Below are 20909 nucleotides of genomic sequence, written 5' to 3'. Positions count from 1 at the left end.
AACCCTGACAAACGATGCATTGTTGCTGCATCACGGAATGCACGAATAAAGCTTCATTGTGATTTTTGATCGCGAATGCATCGGATTATTCCATAGAATCGAGGATACAAAAGGCGCGTCAGTCTTACAGAGAAGTACTCGAACGAACGATGCGGTGAGGAGTGCGCTGTGGTTTCTCGGTTTCTGCCTGACTGACAGTGAGTTTGAAATATCCTTATTTGTAACATAAGCTCACGTTCACGTTTATGGTCACGCAGCCTCACTAATACGCTGAACAAAAAGACAACAATCGGTAACTGGTGAAGAACGCTTGAGAGCACGCTCGAGAAATTACTTCTTTGTAACGCGTGGAAAAAAATAATGAGCGATGTTTGTGGGGGGTAAAAAATGCATCAATTTATATGGTTGTCAATGAAACAGGAAAACAAAATGAATAAAATAAACAAAAGCAAGTGTAATTATTGAATTGTTTTGTTTGAAGCACTTCACGCAATTCTGAAATTAAGTAGGCATTCCATAACCCGTAACTTTTTTTGATGTTCCGTACTCGTAAAAGGCGACTAAATGCCGTCATCATCATCGTCGTCATCAATAAACAGGAAAAGAGTTAATTTAAAAGCAGTTTATGAACTTTATTACTAATTTCACGCTTATTGCATTCCATTTAATTATATTTTGCACTGGAATTTTATTTTTCAAGCAGTACTAAAGAAATTTAGACATAACGATCTAGGCTGACTATAAAAAAACAGTTAAGGCAATTTTATTGCGACCTTCAGTTTCCATGACATTCAAGATATCCAATGCTCTTAGTTTTTAACTAGTATTTACTCGTGTCTCCTTAAAGGCACTGCTAATAGCAATTAAACACAGTCTACCTTAACAACATTTATCACTTTTATCAGTTTGTAAAGTGGATGAGCTTTAAAGGTTTTAAAAGAAAATAAATGTACTTAACCGACAAGATTCTTTACACGCTTCATTAAAATGAATAAACTCGAAATCATTGTATAAATAACATCTTATTTAATTTATTTTAGCAGAGACTATTTTAGAGAATCAAGTGCGGTACTACTAAAGCCTATTTTTTTATTCGGTAGACTAAAATGACATTTCATGCTATGAAATGACATTTTATGTTCATACTAAGAAATGTCATTTTAGTGTACGGAATAAAAAAATAGGCTATACGTGTTTAGTGTAGTAATTACGTATGGACTCATAATTTGTACCTATTCCATTATTAATTCCTTTATTCAATTAGGGTCTTAGGTTAGGATTTTACAATGTGAGTATAAAAGTAAAATATAAAAACACTTACAAAATATTACAAAAATATATAAACACATTATAAAAAAACCTAACCTAGGGTGCCGCCGGCAGCGGGGCAGGGTCCAAGCTGCCGGTGGTCAGGGCCGCAGAGTGAGGAACCGACGTACTATACGCGGGTCTCTATTGTTTCCCAAATAGTTTTAAGTCATAATGTATTGTTTGTCCGAATTTTCGTTAGTCATAATTGGTTTTTCTCAGAAACGCGTAACTTTTCAGCATTGCCACAAAACAAACCTAACCTAACCTAACCTATCTATAGCATAACCTTAGGAAAATCCTGAAAAGTTAACGGTTTCAGTTTTATGACTAACGATAATATGTCAAACAATACTTTATGACTTAAAACTTTATGGGAAACAAAGGGACCCCACTATACGCGCCGTGTCCAAAATTACCGCCTTCTGCATCTGACCCTTGATCTAACCACCCAGTGAGAGTCTCTCTAGGTGTTGGTCGAGACTCTTCGCTATGATATTGTATTATTATACGTTTTACATTTTTTTAGTTGATTTGTGGATTAATTATAGATTTCTAAGATAGAAATAAATCGATTTGGTATTTATAGGTGCATTAAGAGTATTTTTCCTAGTTTTGGGCACAACTCCAAAAGTCAAAGAATATTAATATCCTACATAACTGTTATTTAAAAATCAAAGATTAACCTCCGGAAACGGAAATACATTTTCTGTAGGAATAGACTATCTAAGAACCATTTTATTTGCAGAGATAGACGAATGCTTCTTCCGAATAAATTCAAATTTCCGCCCAGAACCGAGTTCGCTACGACGTTGATCCATGCAGTTCGAGCGCAGCGCAGTCGGTGCATTTCCGTACCGCACCGACGCGACGGGTCCAACCCACGCCGCGCTCTAATGGCCGCCTCATTGTTCCTTGCCTGGCCACACGCCATTATAGTGAAAGACTTTCTTAATTACAATTGAAAATCGTTGACCTATGCAGCCCTTTATAACACGACCGTCAGTTGTTAGATAGGTTTCTAAACATGCATTGTTATTTAAAGCCTGTTAATAGGAACGCTGACGAGCGCTTCATCATACCATCGTAGTTTCTATTTTCCTCTCTGTATGTTAACACAGCCCTTAACCTATTCGTTAGATTTTTTTTTATTAGTTAGGGAGGTTCCGTAAAAGTCAGATTTTTATCGCCCAAATAAAAAAGAATCTAAAAAAGTCAATCGAAAGGCGAACGTAAATATTAAACATTAAATTGTTTAAAAATATTTTTCGCAATCCAGAGTAGGTAAGTATGAAAAATGGGGACTAACTTTGTATGGAGAAGCTGTATCCAATATAATCTTAAAGCCAGAAATATTTGTCGGTATGTTATGAATAAGGCAGCGGAGTGAATGACTGATGGTCCTCGTTAATCAAATTATAAAAGAGCAAACATGTTTAGTCAACTTTAGAGGCTGGATTAGCACTTTTGTGTTTGTCCAACGACGCCACGGTGCCAAGCTCAGACTGCTCAGATGAATGACACGTGAGATTGTTCAGGTAAAGCGGATTAAAACTTGGAAAGAATTAGTCAGTTCACGATGTGGATAACTTTACTGTTATTAGGCAACATACGAGTTATTTGATTAAACTAAAATTATCACACGTTTTAAGGAGGTTTTTTATGACGAAAATTATCACACGTTTTAAGGTGGTTATTTATATTTTTAACTTTATGACCTAAAAAGTATTAGTCATTTCTCTTAGTAGGTTTAGGTACCTAGGTAAAATTATACTTCATAGTTTTTTTAACTCCGTTGGTCAATGTGTCATGAGATCATGAAAAGTTACGAAATGGTACATAAATCATATTCCTTGACTTTATTAAAATTTATTGTGCAAATAATCGCCGCAAGGATTTTTTCCACTCAATAAGTATAAAACCTTTCTACAAAGTAAGTATACAGACAGAGTTATGACGTGCGTGCCCATCTCGGTAAAAACGTATGAAACAAAAAAAATAAAAACCAAGTTGTAAAAGTTACAACCCGTGTCCGCATATTTACTCACATTGTAACTTACTTACTAGAACTGTACGTGAACTTAACAATGTTAGCCCACAAACTGGGTCACAGACATCATCTCATGGTGTCCCGGAGGTAGTCGAGCAAATAAATTATCTATCCGCAGCTAGGGGCTCCCCCCATTTATAGTGGAAATTGATGGGTGCGGTCGTGTAACCGATCTAATTAATTCATAGAGTAATAAACTAGTACGTTAGATTAAGGGACAACTATTGGCTTCGTTTGTTAAGGGTAGGTATATATATAAAAGAGTATTAATTAAATTACTTTCCGGTTGTGTAATCTAGCTAAAGAAACAAATTTCAATTAAATTCTCGTTTCAAAATTAATTAAATAACTGAAGAGCATTCTTGCCTTTGTTATATACAAAATTAGACCCAAATTAAAGCCTTCAATTACGATAATGAAAGCCCGGAATGATGCGCGGCCCTTTTTTATCTTTTTGGTTTACCGAATGATCGCAAATTAGTCGTCAGGCTTTGTGGAATCCGAGCCGCGATGTTGCGACATGGCTGTCAGGGCACACGTGCTATTAGCGTCGTATTTTCGGCACCGCCGGCGCTCGTTCCGTCGTATTGTGCTCCGTCAATGCTCATACGTTCAATTTCCGGAATTCACAAGCGGTCGTTACGAGATGGGTCACTGGTTGACCTTTACGTCTTTCGGTGACACTTAAAGTGATGGAGCGCACCAAATTCTATTACAGCGTGAAACATTCAATTATGTCTTAGCAATGTATGTTAATATGACAATTTCCGTATGTAATATACATTGGCTCATCATTTGAGACAGATATTAAACAAATTACTTTAATAGTCCATGTGTGGTACAGTCAGTGCTCCATAATATTATCGTTTGCTTTACGACAAAGGCCTTCTAAAAGTAATCAAATGGATGAGCTTACCTCATTTTGAACTTTAAAGCGGTTAGAGTATGTATAGTTACATCAACTTACGTTTATATTATTATTGTTGGGATTAGAGTCCCAAGTTTGTATTTTATGAAATAGTTATCACGTAAGCAATGAAGAAACAGTAATTGTAAAAATCACGGCCGCTCAATAATACCCGCCGCTTTGGGTCACAAACTTACCTACATATGTGTACCAAATTTCAACTTAATTGGTCCAGTAGTTTCGGAGAAAATAGGCTGTGACAGACGGACAGACAGACAGACAGACGCACGAGTGATCCTATAAGGGTTCTATTTTTCCCTTTTGAGGTACGGAACCCTAAAAATCGAGTCTCTAAAAATATTCGGCTCACTCGTAATCCTGTGAGAATTAGGCCCTTTTCAACCTAATCCTTAATATCGGCTGATGGTTGTCAACAGATCAGAGAGCCATGCTGACGCGGTGGGTGTTCCTGGCGCTGGCAGTGTCAAGCTGGCGCTCCGCTGACGGCTGCACGTGCATGCTAGAGCACCCTCAGACACATTACTGTAATAGTGACTTCGGTACGTATGGATTAGGTTTATATTGGGTACTTAACCTAACCTAGTAAAAAAACTGGGCAACTGAAACTGAGCGAGTCGATTTAGCGTTAGATTTAAACGTAGTCATGACGTTAAATACCTATTCATAATCTTCGTAAAATAAGTGCTTTATGTTATTCGCCAATGTGGCTTTATTCGCTCTCGGACACGATAAGGTTTTACCTGTAGGAACTTCAAATTTTATACACCAAGGACAACAAAATATAGCGCAATTCCATTAGCAAAAATTCAAAGTGAAGGTGAACTTCTGGCGAAGTATGAGATAGAAACGTGAATTAAATATTGAAGGACTTTGGAGAGTTATTTCATGTGATCGATAAAATCTTGCTTCTTCATTTCCAGTGATCGTCGGCAGGGTACAAAAGATGTTCAAAGTCAATTCCTTTTACGACACGTACAAAATGAAGATTCGAAACGTGTTCAAAGTGAGTTTCATTCGCAGTTCAACACCTTTAGTGGCAAATTGTTATGTTGAATGAGTTTATAATATGATAAGTGGCTTACTTATGAATTTTTTTTAGGCGACACAGAAGGCGCAAGTAGCGCTGAAGTCCGGTCGAATACTAACGCCTACGCAAGACGGGCTCTGTGGGGTAACACTGAAGCCTAGAGAAACCTATGTAATAACAGGTAAGGATAATGCGTATTAATATATTACAAATTTTAAGTAAGATAATAACCATATTATAGAGATCGATCACAAAATAATATACGGTAAAATAATCGTATTCATTGTAGTAGTAGTAGTAGTAGTAAACACTTTATTGCACAAAACAAGTACATAACACAGAGAGAATACAATAAATGTGTACAAAGGCGAACTTATCCCGTTAAGGGATCTCTTCCAGCTAACCTTTAAAAATACAAAATAATACAGATGTCTTTCCAAATACAGAATAATATCATAAATACTTAATGTATCTTATAATAAGTATGACAAACAATCTATAAAGAAGAAGATTACAAAGGTCGGCTACGGATATAAAAGAGCAAGAAAACTTCAAGCGAGTTTTCAATGAGTTTCCGAAGCTTGAATAGGCTTTATTTATTATTCCTGAAAGTATTCCTGAAAGGAAAAGTTATTGGTGAACCCACATCAAAGAAAATATCACGGTTTAAGTATAATCTCTTGAATATAAAGAATCCGTAACTTACAAGTTTATCCATAACGCCTGAATTAAACGTGAAACTTTCACAGTTTAGCGAAAACCCTCGGAGACTAAATACAGATTTGTGCTTTTAGGCATTGAAAGATTAATCCAATGTTATTCAGTTAAGACGCAGAAGTTGCGTAACGCGCCTTGACATGGATACAGGACATGTTGTGGTCATTATAGTGGTCATATATTACGAGTAACAGGTCTGCAAAATCATTATTGTGTGTTTATCGACGCCAGATTTTGCACTAACCTTTTCAATTAAGCTACATTCGACAAGTAACCCACTCAGAGCAATCATTGTTATCAAAATGTTACGTCATTATTTTTTCCGTTTCATCTAATCATGCGTTTTTCGCTTGATAAAAAAATAAATAAAAAATAAAAAATAAAAATAAAAAATAAAAAAATAAAAAATAAAAAAGCCCATTTATTCCATAACCAAAAATTAATTAATTAAAATCTATTATATATATATATATTTTTTTAAATATATTTTGTACACTTAAACTTATCTTTTTTTTTTCTTCTTTTTTTTTATAATTATAATTATATTTGGTTAGGACCCCTCACGGGTAAAGGCCTCCTCCAGTTCTTGCCATCTTTTTCTGTTTTGTGCAGTATTGGGCCAGTCCTTATCTATGTCACGAAGTTCATCTGACCACCTGGCGTTTGGTTTGCCGTGTCTTCTTTTGCCGTCTGGTCCTTTCCACAGCGTGGCCACTTTAGTCCATCTTTTGGTGTGCATTCTAGCCACATGGCCGGCCCATTTCCATTTGGATTTTAAACTGTATTCTAACGCATCTATTATTTTTGTCTTTGCTCTAATATCACTATGTCTTATCTTATCCTTTAGTTTTATTTTCAACTAGCTATTCCGTTCGATAGCCCTTTGGCAGCTTCTAATTTTGTTTTTGGCTTCTTCGGTGTATTTCCATGTTTGACTGCCGTATGTCATAGTTGGGAGTAGGCAAGAGTCTATTACTACCTTTTTCAATTTAAGTGGGAGACTGCTTTTTAGAACTTCTTTCTTACTCCAAAACATATTCCAAGTTTTCTTGATTCTTCGATCTATCTCTTCTAAGTTGTTTGATGCGTTAAAAGATATTTGTTTACCTAAGTACACGAAGCTTTTTACGTATTCAATTTCTGAGTTTTCTATGATAACGGGTGTTTCCTTGAAGTTTGTCATCAATTTTGTTTTTTGTACATTAAGTTCCAGGCCAATTTGTTTGCTAGCTGTACTTAGTGATGAGATCATGTACTGCAAATTTCTTGCTGTTTCGGCAACTAGCACGATGTCGTCAGCGAAGCAGAGATGTGTAAGTTCCTGTAGTGACATTCTTATGCCTCTGTTATTCCAATTTAAGCTTTTAGTCAATTGTTCTAGGACGATTATAAATAGAGTCGGAGAGAGCGGGTCCCCCTGCCGTACTCCTCTCTCTATTTTTATTTCAGGACCGGTATTTTCAAGCTTGACTCTACTTTTGCAATTTTCATAGATGTTTTTAATAATTTCTATGTATGTAGGGTGGACTTTTGCTGCAGTCATAGAGTTCCATATTGCTTCGTGGTCGATAGAGTCAAAAGCTTTTTGATAATCAATAAAGCCAAGGTAGAGTGGTCTCCTGAATTCTGAGTATTTTTCTATGAGTTGCTCTACTACCTGCAGGTGGTCGATTGTACTGAAACCTTTTCTGAAACCTGCCTGCTCTACACCAAGATAGGCCTCTACTTGTGGTGTTATTCTTGACTGTACTCCTGCTGAAAAAAGTTTATAGAGACTGGACATTAAGCTTATTGGGCGATAATTAGAAATTTCAGTAGGGTCTCCTTTTTTGTAGATAATAGTTATGTTTGATTCAGTCCATTCCTGTGGTACTTTTTTTGTATGTAGTATCTTATTAAAAATCATAGATAAGGGTGTGAGTATGAATGGACAGCTAGCCTTTAATAAATCATTTGTTATACCGTCTGGTCCAGGACTTTTCCTTGTTTTCAGTTTATTCATTAGCTGAAGTATTTCCTTTTCATCGAAGCTTTTGATTGGATTATGGTGTGTTTCTATTTCGTTGTTTTCAGGAGTATCCGGTTTATTTTCCATAAGGGTTGATTGTCTTTTCTTGTATAGATTTTTATAGAATTGAGTTGCAATTTCCTGTATGTCTTGTCTATTTTCTGTATCGGTAGAGTTGGACTTTAATTTCGATATCCAATTTTTGCTTTTATTAAGCTCTTTGTATGCTCTCTTCATGCTTCCCGATGTTGATAGGTGTTTTTCTAGTGTTAATATTCTATGTTGATTATATTCTTGTTTAATGTTTTTGTTTACTTTTTTATATAGCATTTTCAGTGTTGTTTTTGTCTTCTTTCGTAAGTGGTTTTTTATTTTGCAAGTCATGTCTGCGTTTTATTAACTGTTTAGTTTCAATTGATATTATGGACGACTTTTCTTTACTGTTTTTAGTTGTAGAGCTTGTTACGCTCGATAATATACATTTTGTTATTTTTTCATATAATTCTTGGGTTGTCTCTTCCATAGTACTGTTTATTATTTCTTCTATGTTTTCTTGTAATCTCTTTTTGTACCGAATACTTTCTTCTTCGTTTTTAAAAACATGTGGCAGGGGTTTTTGAAATTTTCTTCGAATAAATTTTTGTTTTGATACCATCACTGTAGCGCGTAGAAGACGGTGGTCCGACGGGAATTTCGGTGTCAAGATTTCAAAGTTTCTAATAGTTTTCGAATGAGTAGTAGTTAAAATATAATCTATCTCATTTTTAGTATTTTTGTCCGGCGATATCCATGTCCATCGTTGTTTTAAGTTTTTATGGAATAAGGTGTTAACTATCGTAAGTTTGTTTTCTGTGGCGAACTGTATTAGTCTGTGTCCTCTCTTGTTTCTTATTCCTGACCCGTAGTTTCCTGTGATGAAGTTCTCTTCTTTTTTCGGTGTACCAATAATCGCATTAAAATCTCCAATTATAAATAGTTTTTTCTCCGAAATCAATTGCGCTTTCTCGATAGTATGGTAAAAGGTTTCAATGTCTTCATCAGGAGAGGCACTAGTGGGCGCGTGTACTTGTATAATAGACATTGTTTCGTGTTCAAATTGTAAATTTAGTACAGCGACTCTCTCAGAGAGTCCCACAAAACTTATTATGTTTGTTTTGTACTTTTTCCGTAACAGAAAGCCGACTCCTAGGTGGCCCTGTGTTTCGCCGTAATAGCAAAATATATGTGTTTCATCTTCTTCTATACTGTAGCCTTGCCTTCTAATTTCTGATAGTCCAATTATATCGTAATTAATTGTTTCAATAGCATTTTTAAATTCTAACATTTTTTCTGTTGATGCTAATGTTCTTGTGTTGTAGGTGCAAATTAATAAACAGTTCTCTTGTTTTGTATTTCTTTTTAAAGCTGGAGGGTTGTGGTCTGACGATCCCGCGGTGACCAGCCGTATTGGGACCGGGTTGTTGTTTTGATTGATATATACTTGTGATGACGTTGTAGTTATAGGGTTGGAGGGGGCCTCTAATCTTCATGACTCTTCATTTCGTACTACGTAGGACATCATGGAGTTTTGTGAAGTTTTATATTTTTTGTGAGTTTGTGTTGTTTGTTTTTCTCTACTTATACTGGTTTCCTGATTAAATACGTTTGGTGGGGTCTGGGGGGATAGAAGTCTTTTATTATTAGTTGTTTCGTTTTTGTTTTGTTTTACTATAAGCCTGTCGTAGCGTATGTAGGCTATATTTCCTTTCTCTGTCTCTTTTTGTTGTTGTTGTTTAAGTTCTTCTCTGATTTTTAATATATTAGGCGGGAATTCTTCTTTCAAATAGATTTTTGTTCCATTTAGTTTATTTTTATTTTGAAGTACTTTTATTTTTTTACCAAGTGTTGTGAATACTACAGATATTGGTCTGCAGTGCGAACTTTTTCTGCCCATTCTCCTTACGGATTGAAGTTCGGAATCCTGTATATGTACTGTTATCGTCTTATTTATTATGTCTAGTATTTTGTCCTGTAACTGAAAGTACGATTTTTCGTTTTCTTCGACTCCGTAGAATATAAGGTTTCGCTGTACATTGTTTTTTTCTATCATGTAAAGTCTTTTTTCTTGGTTTTCTATTTTTTTAATCGTAGGTTTCCTAGATCGTCGTTCAGTTGTTCGAATTTTTGATCCATGTGGCCTGTTATAGATGCGGTTATTTTGACTTCCATTTGGTTAATTTGCGAAACTTGTTCATTTAATTTTGTAAATTTTTGATTCATATCCTTTTTTATTTCCATAAGTAACTTATGCAGCTCTCCCATGTCGTCGTTTTTGGCGCTAGTGCTTCCCTCTGTCATGTTTTCTTTGTACTACTAAGATCGCGAGATAGTATTGACGTTAGCTTCGAGCTTGGATCGTTGTCAGCTGTGCGAGTTCTTGTTGTAGTCCAAGCGATAGATTGTAGATGGCGCTTAGATCAAGAATTTGCGTATTCGTTGGCAAGGAGGGTTATCTGTTAAAATAACGGTTCTTTTGTTTCTCGTAAAGTTAGGTTATTTTTGTAGTTCACTTTTCTTTCTTATGGTTTTTTAAATGTTTTTTGTTTTGTTGTTTTTCACTTTTGTCCGCTTTTGCTAGAACTTCACTTTTATATATAGTTTAAACACAAACAAAAGCGAAAACTGTTTGTATCACTGGGTTGTTGTTTTTAATGTTTTTGGTCCCTTCCCGGTCGATTTTTTCACTGTCCACATTTTACACTGCACACTTTCACTTATTCTTCAAAATGAAATTGCTTTTACAGTGTTCAGATTACTGCATATAATTTTTCTTGGTATTTATTTACGGAGCCGATGTTTATGTTAGGACACTAGCGCCCTTTTTTCGCTTGATAACAGTGCGAAAAACTATAGGTGATAGAATGTTACCATTATGGTAACATTCCATTTCTGACCGCAGCTGCACGACTGATACTGAACGCGTCGCTGTTATTGTCAATTTCCATAGTAAAATGAACAGTATTGCAGCTGCGGTTAGAAATGGAATGTCACCTTGCTGAACGCGTCGCTGTCATTGACAATTTCCATAGTAAAATGAACAGTAATGCAGCTGTCGTTGGAAATAGACTGTCACCTTAAACGAACTTAAACCATTGTTGTCAATTCCAGGTCACGTGACCCACCTCCAGGCGCACGTCAACCTGTGCGAGTATGTGAACAAGTGGCGCGAGGTGACCCCGCGGCAGCGGAAAGGGTTCCGTCAGCTCTACAAGCAGGGGTGCACGTGCAAAGTGAGTCGCAGTTGGCTGTACTAACGCTTTGCCGGCCCTTTTAAAACCTTGTACACTCCTTTTTAGGGTTCCATACCTTCAAAGAATAAAACGGAACCTTTATAGGATCACTCGTGCGTCTGTCTGTCTGTCTGTCAGACGAATCCCCTCTTTATCTCCGAAACTACTGGGTATAACATTTTGAAAATAATACACAAAATAGTTCTTTACCTATAGAAGTCAGGAGAACCTATTAGAAATATGCAGTCAAGCGTGTTTCGGCCTTAATTACTGTTAAATTTTTGATCCGACCCCTTTACGGGCTTTTTAAAGACATTTCATTGACGTTCCACATAAAAAAATACATTGTTAAAAATTGAATACTGTACGGAACCCTTGGAACGCGACTCTGACTCGCACTTGACCGGTTTTTTGAAGAGCTCGATACTGTAGTCCCTCACAAAAACCTCCGTTTAATTAATTCACCAACTCAATCTGACTAAATTACAAAGCTCTACCATGTCAACCATAAATTTGCGGGAGGACGCAGCTGTCGCGCAACGCGGTGGTTAGTTTGACTTAATGACCTCTGCCACAGAATAAATAATAGTACTAAGTACAGAAGACTCACTCTCTAACAAAACGCGTCTGTTACGATCAGCACAGATATGGCCGCTAGGTGGCGACAGCGCCACGCGCGGCTTATGGCAAACCCCAAAATTGGGGCCGAACGGATGTACTTTTGGCTACCTGTAGCAAAGTGACGAAATCGCGGAGTGAGACACGCCTGCCTCTGCACTGACTAATAAACAGCTACCAACGGGGCTTGAATGGCTTGATCACTAACACTCTTTTGCTTATCTTAATAGGTACCTTTAAACGAGCAATTCTTGTTTATTTATATATATATTTTGGGGATCTCGGAAATGGTTCTAACGATATCGATGAAATTTGCTATATAGGGGTTTTCGGGGGCGAAAAATCGATCTTATCTCTAGAAAAACGCTCATTTTTGAGTTTTTATATGTTTTCCGAGCAAAGCTCGGTCTCCCAAATATTTAATTTGTATGTGCATAAATAGGTAGGTAATCGAGAAGAACATACCTAGTAAGAATAATTATACTTCTTAATTATTTAGATTAAGATTTGAGACTTTCAAGGTCACCCAGTTTTATATTTAGGTACTTCTAAAAGTAAATTTCCGGTTCGGCACAGTTATATTTTGGAAGAGGGTAATAAGATTTTATGGCACAAAAGGGAAAGTTAGAAATCGCCCGAAAGTCTCTTTTTCCTCTAAATAAATCACTCGGACAGGTACGAGTAAGTAAAGGTCGGCTGTTCGCCTGAAAAAAGTTGTTTTGAAACCTTGAAAACAAAAAAGTTAATAAATCTCTTGTCATGCTGGTGTTATTATACTGTTTTTACAGTACATATGGTGCTACTTTAACGCCCTAGGGCGGGATTAAGGATAATACGTGCCTATGTCAAAAATTTAAAGGACCATATAGATATGTACTGTAAAACGTTGTACAATACTCGTGCGAATAGGTAATTCGCAACTCGTATCGATTTGAAATACTCCCTTCGGTAGTTCGGTCGTGTTTCAATTTATCGCTACTCGGTGCGAATTTCCTACTTTTCGCACTGGTATCGTAATGTACTAATGATAATGATATTAAGGCGCAATAAGATCTTAAAATGCTTTCATGATTACGGCAGGTGGTGCTCCGAGATTCAATTTCATACGATGATTATTTTATGGACGGTTCCATGACAAAATGCCAATCAGCGCATTAGTTACAGTAAAAATACCTAATTTAATTGTTAATTGGATGCATTCCTCACGAGCTACATGATTGGTTTATGTCCAAGTCCAACACAAGATCGAATGTTGGGCGACTCTTTAAAATTAGAACCATAAACTTGTAGTTAGATATTTTTATCACGTAGCCCGCTTAGTTACTTTTGCTTCTGCTACATAGTTGTATTGTAATGCCAGAAGAGAGGAGCATCATATTGATTAGGTACTTAGGTACATTTATATGTTACGAACTAAGTGTTACGGGGACAAGAAAATAATGATCTCTCCAGATAAGGAAATACAGGCGCGAGATGTACATTGTTACGCTGTACATACATTAGTTGTATTAAATATCGAAATAGAAAAACATTTATTTATGACAAACCAACACAGATGACAAAAACATGTATAACGTTTAGTGCAAAATGCCATAAAAGGGTCACAACTCAGCATGTAGCTGGCAAAGCCTGTTCTTCCGTTGTGACCCAGGCGTACGCCGATCGACGACGAGGCAGTTATGTAATACATTCCTATAATTATGTTTGTGTGATGTTCCAGGTGAAGGCAAACGGCAGGGCATGGGGCTCAGGCTCTCCCAACACTTGCTTTATGCGCAACGACGAATGCTTCGAACGACACGGCATCTGTCTCCACAACCGCCACCAGCAGTGCCATTGGACCAGGTAATTTAAACACGACTAAGGCCCACTTGCACCATCCCACTAACCCGGGGTTAACCGGTTAAACCTGGAGTTACCATGGTTACCAGTACAATTTGACACTGCATGGGTTGGCTGTTAAACCGCTTAACCCCGGGTTAGTCGGATGGTACAAGTGGGCCTAAGGGTCGGTTGCACTAAACTGCCTCTCACCGTTTTAGCGTTCGCTAAATTTTATTGTATGGGAAGTTTGATACTTCACTGCTGATTAACGTTAATCAGTCTGTTAAATGTGTTTGGTGCAACTGAGCCTAAGGGCCAGCTGCACAACAGACTGATCAACGTCAAGCAGCAGAGAACTATAAAACTTTCTATACAACAAAATTTAGCGAACGCTAAAACGGTGACAAACGGTTTGGTGCAACCGACCCTAAGTACCTATTAGTTCTTGGAACTCGTCCAAGACGCAAAAATTTTAATTTCTTCACATCTGAGTGAACCGACTTTTGAGTCTTAGGCTTTACACCATCTTTTGGTGACTTCTATAGCTCAGGATTCAATACAACTATTTGCAACAAACTATAAACTCAGACAACTTAGTCTGGCCTCATTCAAACCATCGTGACCCCACAATTTTGTGCAATACCTACTGCTGAGAATATCAAAATCAATCCAATACCTTGAATCATGCATTTTTACAAAAGGGATAAAACATAATTTAATTAAATCAGGCCTGTAAAGTTTTATGAATAAGGGGGGTAAGTATTTAGGTAAAGGACAAACTAATGTTCGAGTAACCTACACAAATATTCCCTTGGAAGGTATAAATCAGCAGGCTTTACTTTCCCCGTGTCGGACACGCTGCATAATATATCTCCATGAATATTTAATGCTGATTTTATCACGTCACGAAATTCTCTTCACGGATTTTTGCCAAATGTCACGCTTTATACACCAAAAACATAGTGTGTCACGAAGAGAAAAAAACATCTGCGAGCCTCCGGACCACATGTTTTAATAATATTACTCGCCTAAACTCCCAAAGTAGAGATGGGCCGGATATTCGGTAATTATCCGGTATTCGACATTCGGTATTGATTATTATTTATTTATTTTCTTACTTTATTATGAATTTGCTGTGGTTGTTTGTTGAAACGTTTAATGTCATAATAGAATTTATTTATTGAATAATCATGTATGTTTTGCATGCGTTTTTGTTTTGTTCACTAGGTTAATCATAATTGTATATATGTATATTGAATATTCAAACACGATGTAAATTGTTCTTGAATAAATAAACTGAACTGAACTGAACTGAACTATTCGGCACATTTTCCAATGTTTATTATTCGGCCGAATTATTCAGTAAAAAGTGCCGAATATGTTTTTTACTATGTCTTGTTGCAATAAAGTAAAAATGTACTCCTACAGAACATTTCAAGTACTCTCTTCCATCAGGTTACGTTTTCTCAATGTCCTTAAAACACAAAACAATAAGAAATTTTGAATTAAATACTAGGATGTTTTGATTAGTTTAAACCCCCTCAGTATAAACTTTTTTTGCGTGTCCATTGCCTTTTGTCCAGTTTGTTTCTAGGGAATTATGTAGGAACTTAGGAAGCAATTCATATTAAGCTAGTAATGTAATTGATGCGTTTATAGACGGAATGATACAGATGAACCGAATAATTCGGCCGAATATTCGGTTCGGTAAGATCTGAACCGAACATTTGGCCGAATATTCGTATTCGGTCCATCTCTACTTCAAAGACATGTTCCATAATTCATATCGAATTATATCGGCCCGGTCGTAAAGTATGATGTTTTCAGTCTGATCGTCAATCAATATCCTATTTCTTTTCGTTTCAGGGCCCCGGCTCTCACGAGATGCCTTCAGAAGCAACATTTTAACGGCACCATGACTTGATTCGATCGTATGTCAAGTAATGTTAGCGCCTACCGTTAAAACAAGTCATGGAAAACAAATGTTAAACTTCTATATTGTTGCCTACTGTAAGATAAGACTATTTAATTACCGACTAATATTTTCTATACCTACCTAAAAGCAGCTACTTAAACGAGTTAAAAGCATTTTGACTAATTTGTACCTACCTTATAAGAGTCGACCCGCATGCCGTTACATGAAGGAATTAAATCAGTTCAATTTAAACATATCCCCCTAAACTTTTGGGAAGAGTCAATAGTTTCTAATATTAAACCTTAGAGAGTATTTTAATATAAGATATGTTTTTTTAATAGCTGAAGAGATTACGTCATAGAAATTGTGAAAGAAAACTTAAGTAGGTACTCGCACTTGTGAATTCCTTTAATCCGTCTTATTCTTTCGCTTTGAGTAAAACGCCTCAGTTGTTTTGTATTACAAAACGAGAATTAGTATAGGTGTAAGTAAGGCTATTTTTAAAGATTATTTATTTCTAAGCTAATGATTGTAAATTAACAATTCATAGTGATATTGTTAGGTTTTAAATAAAGAATTTAAAAAAAAATGTTGTATTTTTATTTCAAAAATAAAGCGCCTGAGAAGTTTTTAATAGCAAAATAACATAACCCGCACAACTCGGGCACGAATCATCATCATCATCTTCCTCGCGTTGTCCCGGCATTTTGCAACGGCCCATGGCCCAGGACCCAGGCTGGGTTCCGCTTGATAACTAATCCCAAGAATTGGCGTAGGCACTGGTTTTTACAAAAGCGACATCCATCTGACCTTACATCCCTGAGGGTAAACTAGGTCTTATTGGGATTAGTCCGGTTTCCTCACGACTGCGAGTAAAGAATTTAAAGATAAAAACAGCTAAGTACCAATATAAAAAGGTATCACAAAACGACATTCGTCTGTCGTGTACTTAAAGCGCACAAGGCGTAACAAAAATCATTTGATTCGTAATTGAAGGTCAGTATAGTTTTCTGCCTCTAGCCGCCCAGAGGGATATAAAAAGGCCTATTTCCATATATCCAAATTGCATTTATCTTGGCAAGTTTTGACGTGTGACTGGCTAGAGATTAAAATTAAAATTTAATTTGGATTTGGCAAAGCGCTGGATCATTCTGTGGACAACCCTTTTTTAAGTATAAGGTGTAAGCTGACTTACCATGTCGGTGTGGTTGTGGTAGTAGGTCTGCTCGATGAGGGGAAAGTTCTCGCGGCCCAGGCGCCGCTGAAGCTGCAGCAGGTGCCCGAATACCCATGGACGGTCCTGTTGACAACACGGTTTTAGGCACCATACACAAAAGAACTCCACACGCTAAAAAGCTCGTGTTGTGTATTACACGTTGAGACGATACATCTGTGGAACGACTTGTAGTGCAAAAGTCGAAGCCACAAAGGTGCGGTAGGTCACAAATGCATTGGTCAAACCTATTCAAAAGAACATTCAATGAACCACTCCATGAATGTACAAGAAGGGCTACAGTACGGGAGGAATGGCGACGGATTGCGAAGCTTGCCACCGGCCCCGATATATGACGACCACGACCACTCTGACAAGAGTGTGACGACAAAGAAGAAGAAGACACAAAATAGCTCAGTACATTTTACGGTAATTTTGGTCCACCGTATAGCGCTAGTTCGCCTGTCAAACTTGAGAGCTCGATTTAATCTTAGACTTTACACGTCTTCTAGAATAACACTTTGCAATATTACATTATTAATTAAATTGGGCTTTCAAGTAGAATTCAACTATAGAAAGTTGCTTTTAAAATCCATTTAAGTAAGTACATAAAGTGCAACAATGCAAAAATGTCCTTAATTATCAATAGTTTACCGTTTTAACACAAATAGAGTCGTGAAACAGGAGGACGACAACGTATTAACGTAAGTTCCCAACTAATATACCTATTAGTCAATTAAAAGTTAAATAGGTGTAGGTACAGGTATAAGTATACCTGTATAACGTTCGGGCGGAGCGTTCCACGCAATGACCTTTTATTTATGTAGACGTGTGACGTTCATAGTTGACAAAACTAAAATTTGATCCAACGATTTTGACAACTTGACAGGTTGGCGTCACCCATACGACTAACTAAATATAGGTTCCGGAACCTATATTTAATGGCTCACGATCGTGCGCCTGGTACCATATCTACCTCAATTTACTTACAATACTTACATCTATGGTTCCACGGATAAAAGCTTACGAGTACACCGAGTGGGCATACAACCCCGTAATACAACGGTAACCTAAATACCAGACTTTTGAGTTTAGAATACTTAAGGATTATTAGAATTATTTATCCGCAGAATCATATTGTGTACACGAATTCTATTTATAACTTCAATAAAAGTCACAATAAAATGAAGTCCGACTCAGAATTTCCGTACAGAAACTTCGGAGCGTTCGTTATATAAATATTTCCTGCATTCTACGGCAGAAGGTTGCATTTTATTACAGCTCTATCTGATCTTTCTTAGACAAGCCGTAGTTCGAATTATTTTCGTTCTACCAAAACTTGAAGCCTAAAAAAGTCCACGCAATTGGTCATTAGAAAAATATTGCGATATACCGGGTGTGGCCTGTAACACGAGCAAATAATTAAAACATAGATTGTATTCCTCAAACGGTGACACTTTTATTCAACAACTTTTTAAAATTATGAAGTATTTAGACTCCCTATTTTTCATACAAAATAAATATTGTCTTCAATGGACGCCATCGCCTCGCCATATCATTGTGATTGACGTTGCTTGTCACGCCTTAAACATAAACATAACAAAATTCGCAAAACATTGCGTCTTAGAATAAACTTTAAAGTGTATTAAAAAATCAAACCACAAGTTATTTTTAAAAGTCGCTGAACAAATGTTGGTCAGTATGAGGAGTACAGCCTACAGTTAAATTTTTTGCTCATGTTACAGGCCATACACGGTATATCATTATATAAAAAAATACGTCGGTGGAATATACAGTATGTATGTATGTATAGATGCAAAACTTCTGTCTGCTAGTAAGAGGTTGCCGTATACCTACCTATTAAACGCCTGCAACTGTTCTAGTTTTCAAAGTGTCGACAACAATAATATCCCTGTATTATTGTTGGCGCACGACACTTTGAAAACTGGAACAATCTATTTCATATTCCACAGTCATTACGCTTACAATAAAATTCATTATTTTTGTCCAATACACCATATACACTGTATACTAACTATATATTTATTAATCAGTGGATGCTAAGGGTTTATCGCGAAAATAGGAAATTGAAATTACGTTACTTTGCCTCTCTATCACTCGAATGCGTAAAAGTGCGTAATAGTATTAGGCAGATAACTAAATTTAGATTTTCGATTATCGCGGTAGGCCCCCTGGCCCTTACCTGGAAGTGGTAGATGGAGTTAAGGCTGTTGATGGCGGGCACTCCTCCGAACTTGAGTCCTAGCAGCAAAGCGCGGTTGTCGGCGCCTGCGTCTCTCACGTTTTGCCTCACCAACACAAACTCCGGTCTGTTACGGACAAAAAAAATATTAGTTCCCAATTACGCATACCTAGGCATTACAAATGCCAAAAAAGGACGCTTGCCAGAAAAACAGGTTACACACAACTAGCATAAACACCATTTACAAATAGTGAATTGTGATTTTGCTTGATTGAATTTATTTAATTAGGTTACTTTTTATTGTAAGTTTATACTATGTGTAAATCATCCCACCCACACATCCGCCCCACTGAATTCCAACACTTGGTTCAGAATCGTTACTGTCAAAAAATTATACCGAAACTTAGGTAAGTAGGTACCTTATATCCATTATAATACCGGGTGTGGCCTGTAATATGAGCAAAAAATTAAACTGTAGGCTGTACTCCTCATATCTGACAAACGTTTGTTCAGCGACTTTTAAAAATAACTTTTGTTTTTTTTTAATACACTTTTAAGTTTATTCTAAGACGCAATGTATTGCGAATTTTGTTATGTTTAAGTAAAGCGTGACAAGCAACGTCAATCACAATGATATGGCGTGGCGATGGCGTCCATTAAAGATAATATTTATTTTGTATGAAAAATAGGAAATCTAAATACTTCATAATTTTTAAAAGTTCTTGAACAAAAGTGTCACCGTTTGAGGAGTACAATCTATGTTTTAATTATTTGCTCGTGTTACAGGCCACACCCTGTATAGACCAAGGAATTCAATAATCTTAACTAAAGTCTATTATGAAGTAGGTAGTAGGTATGTTCTAGTGTGTATTTATAAAAACTTACTTGAAGCATCGCGTAACTTTGGTGCCGCCGCGATACACAGCCATCGACACGTTGGCCCCGTCGGAATTAGCTGTCACCGACAGCTCCTGCCGAATGAGATTGCATATTTATAACAGAAAAATATCCCTACTCGTTTTGTAACGATTTATTTTACCATTATGTTATATTTTAACATAATATATGTTATGTATTCCTAGACTGGTCGTTACACAATTGTTAGATTGCCGTAACGTATTGTTTGACAAATAATACTTGAGTGATAACTAATAAAAATACTATAAGGAAACGTACTAGTGCTCGACATGCTAATGCCCAATAAATGACACCTTGCTGTCACCTCTATTGACAATGACTTAAGTTTCAAGATGACATGTACTGGGACCGCGTCGAGCACTAGTACGTTTACCTTAATACATAAATACCAAATGTTCGTAAGCCTTCACATAGGTACATGTTTGAGATTGATAGAGCTGATTAGAACTATTTTACAAACATAAACTATTTAAAAAAATGCACAATTTTACTGAAACAATACCCTGTGTGGGTTCAATGAAATCGTGCATACAATTGTCATACATTATTTTATTTTCAAATTATCTTTTTATATTTTTGCATCGTACTTATTCCTTTGCTAAAAGATGAACTTATACTTACAAATATTTGTCGTCGACTATAGGAAATAAGTTGTAATGCCATTAATTCCGTGTAGGACTTTGAATGGCAGCTCATAAATTACCTTAATAACTCTAACGCTACGTCTTACGTAGGCGAACAACGCGCGAACGCGGCGCGGCGAAAGCGGCCGCCGCCGCGCCGCGCCGCGCCGCGCCGCCTGACATTCGCGTGCAAATCGCGCCGCACCGCGTTCGCAACGAGATCGCTTACGTAGGACACTTCTATGGGCATCAAAGGATTGATTTCGCCGCGCCGCGCCGCGCCGCGTT

At 36.9% G+C, this 20909-nt stretch overlaps 3 protein-coding genes across 5 annotated transcripts in view; 1 reads left to right on the top strand and 2 right to left on the bottom strand.

Annotated features, from left to right (window-relative positions):
* The window catches only part of LOC134666008 (tissue inhibitor of metalloproteinase), a 58101-nt gene extending 42369 nt beyond the window's left edge, over window positions 1-15732 (top strand). For all 3 annotated transcript variants that reach the window (XM_063523086.1, XM_063523085.1, XM_063523087.1), the window contains 6 exons: window positions 4703-4825; window positions 5207-5289; window positions 5386-5494; window positions 11186-11307; window positions 13646-13770; window positions 15616-15732. In XM_063523086.1, coding sequence (XP_063379156.1) covers window positions 4714-4825; window positions 5207-5289; window positions 5386-5494; window positions 11186-11307; window positions 13646-13770; window positions 15616-15673 — 609 coding nt within the window. In that variant the 5' untranslated portion in view covers window positions 4703-4713 and the 3' untranslated portion in view covers window positions 15674-15732. The remainder of the gene's footprint in view (window positions 1-4702; window positions 4826-5206; window positions 5290-5385; window positions 5495-11185; window positions 11308-13645; window positions 13771-15615) is intronic.
* Window positions 1-20909, bottom strand: part of LOC134665995 (carboxypeptidase E-like) — a 219715-nt gene that overhangs the window by 109361 nt on the left and 89445 nt on the right. The window lies entirely within an intron of this gene.
* Window positions 1-20909, bottom strand: part of LOC134666232 (synapsin) — a 122091-nt gene that overhangs the window by 72008 nt on the left and 29174 nt on the right. The window contains exons 8-10 of the mRNA XM_063523383.1: window positions 19966-20051; window positions 19081-19207; window positions 16860-16964 (exon numbers count right to left, since the gene is read on the bottom strand). Of these exons, the coding sequence (XP_063379453.1) occupies window positions 16860-16964; window positions 19081-19207; window positions 19966-20051 (318 nt within the window). The remainder of the gene's footprint in view (window positions 1-16859; window positions 16965-19080; window positions 19208-19965; window positions 20052-20909) is intronic.

The sequence above is a fragment of the Cydia fagiglandana genome, chromosome 7 (genome assembly GCF_963556715.1).
Source record: "Cydia fagiglandana chromosome 7, ilCydFagi1.1, whole genome shotgun sequence".
In the NCBI taxonomy this organism is placed as follows: Eukaryota; Metazoa; Arthropoda; class Insecta; order Lepidoptera; family Tortricidae; genus Cydia; species Cydia fagiglandana.
Note: the sequence above shows the minus strand (reverse complement) of the source record. Positions and strands in the feature narration are given on the sequence as shown.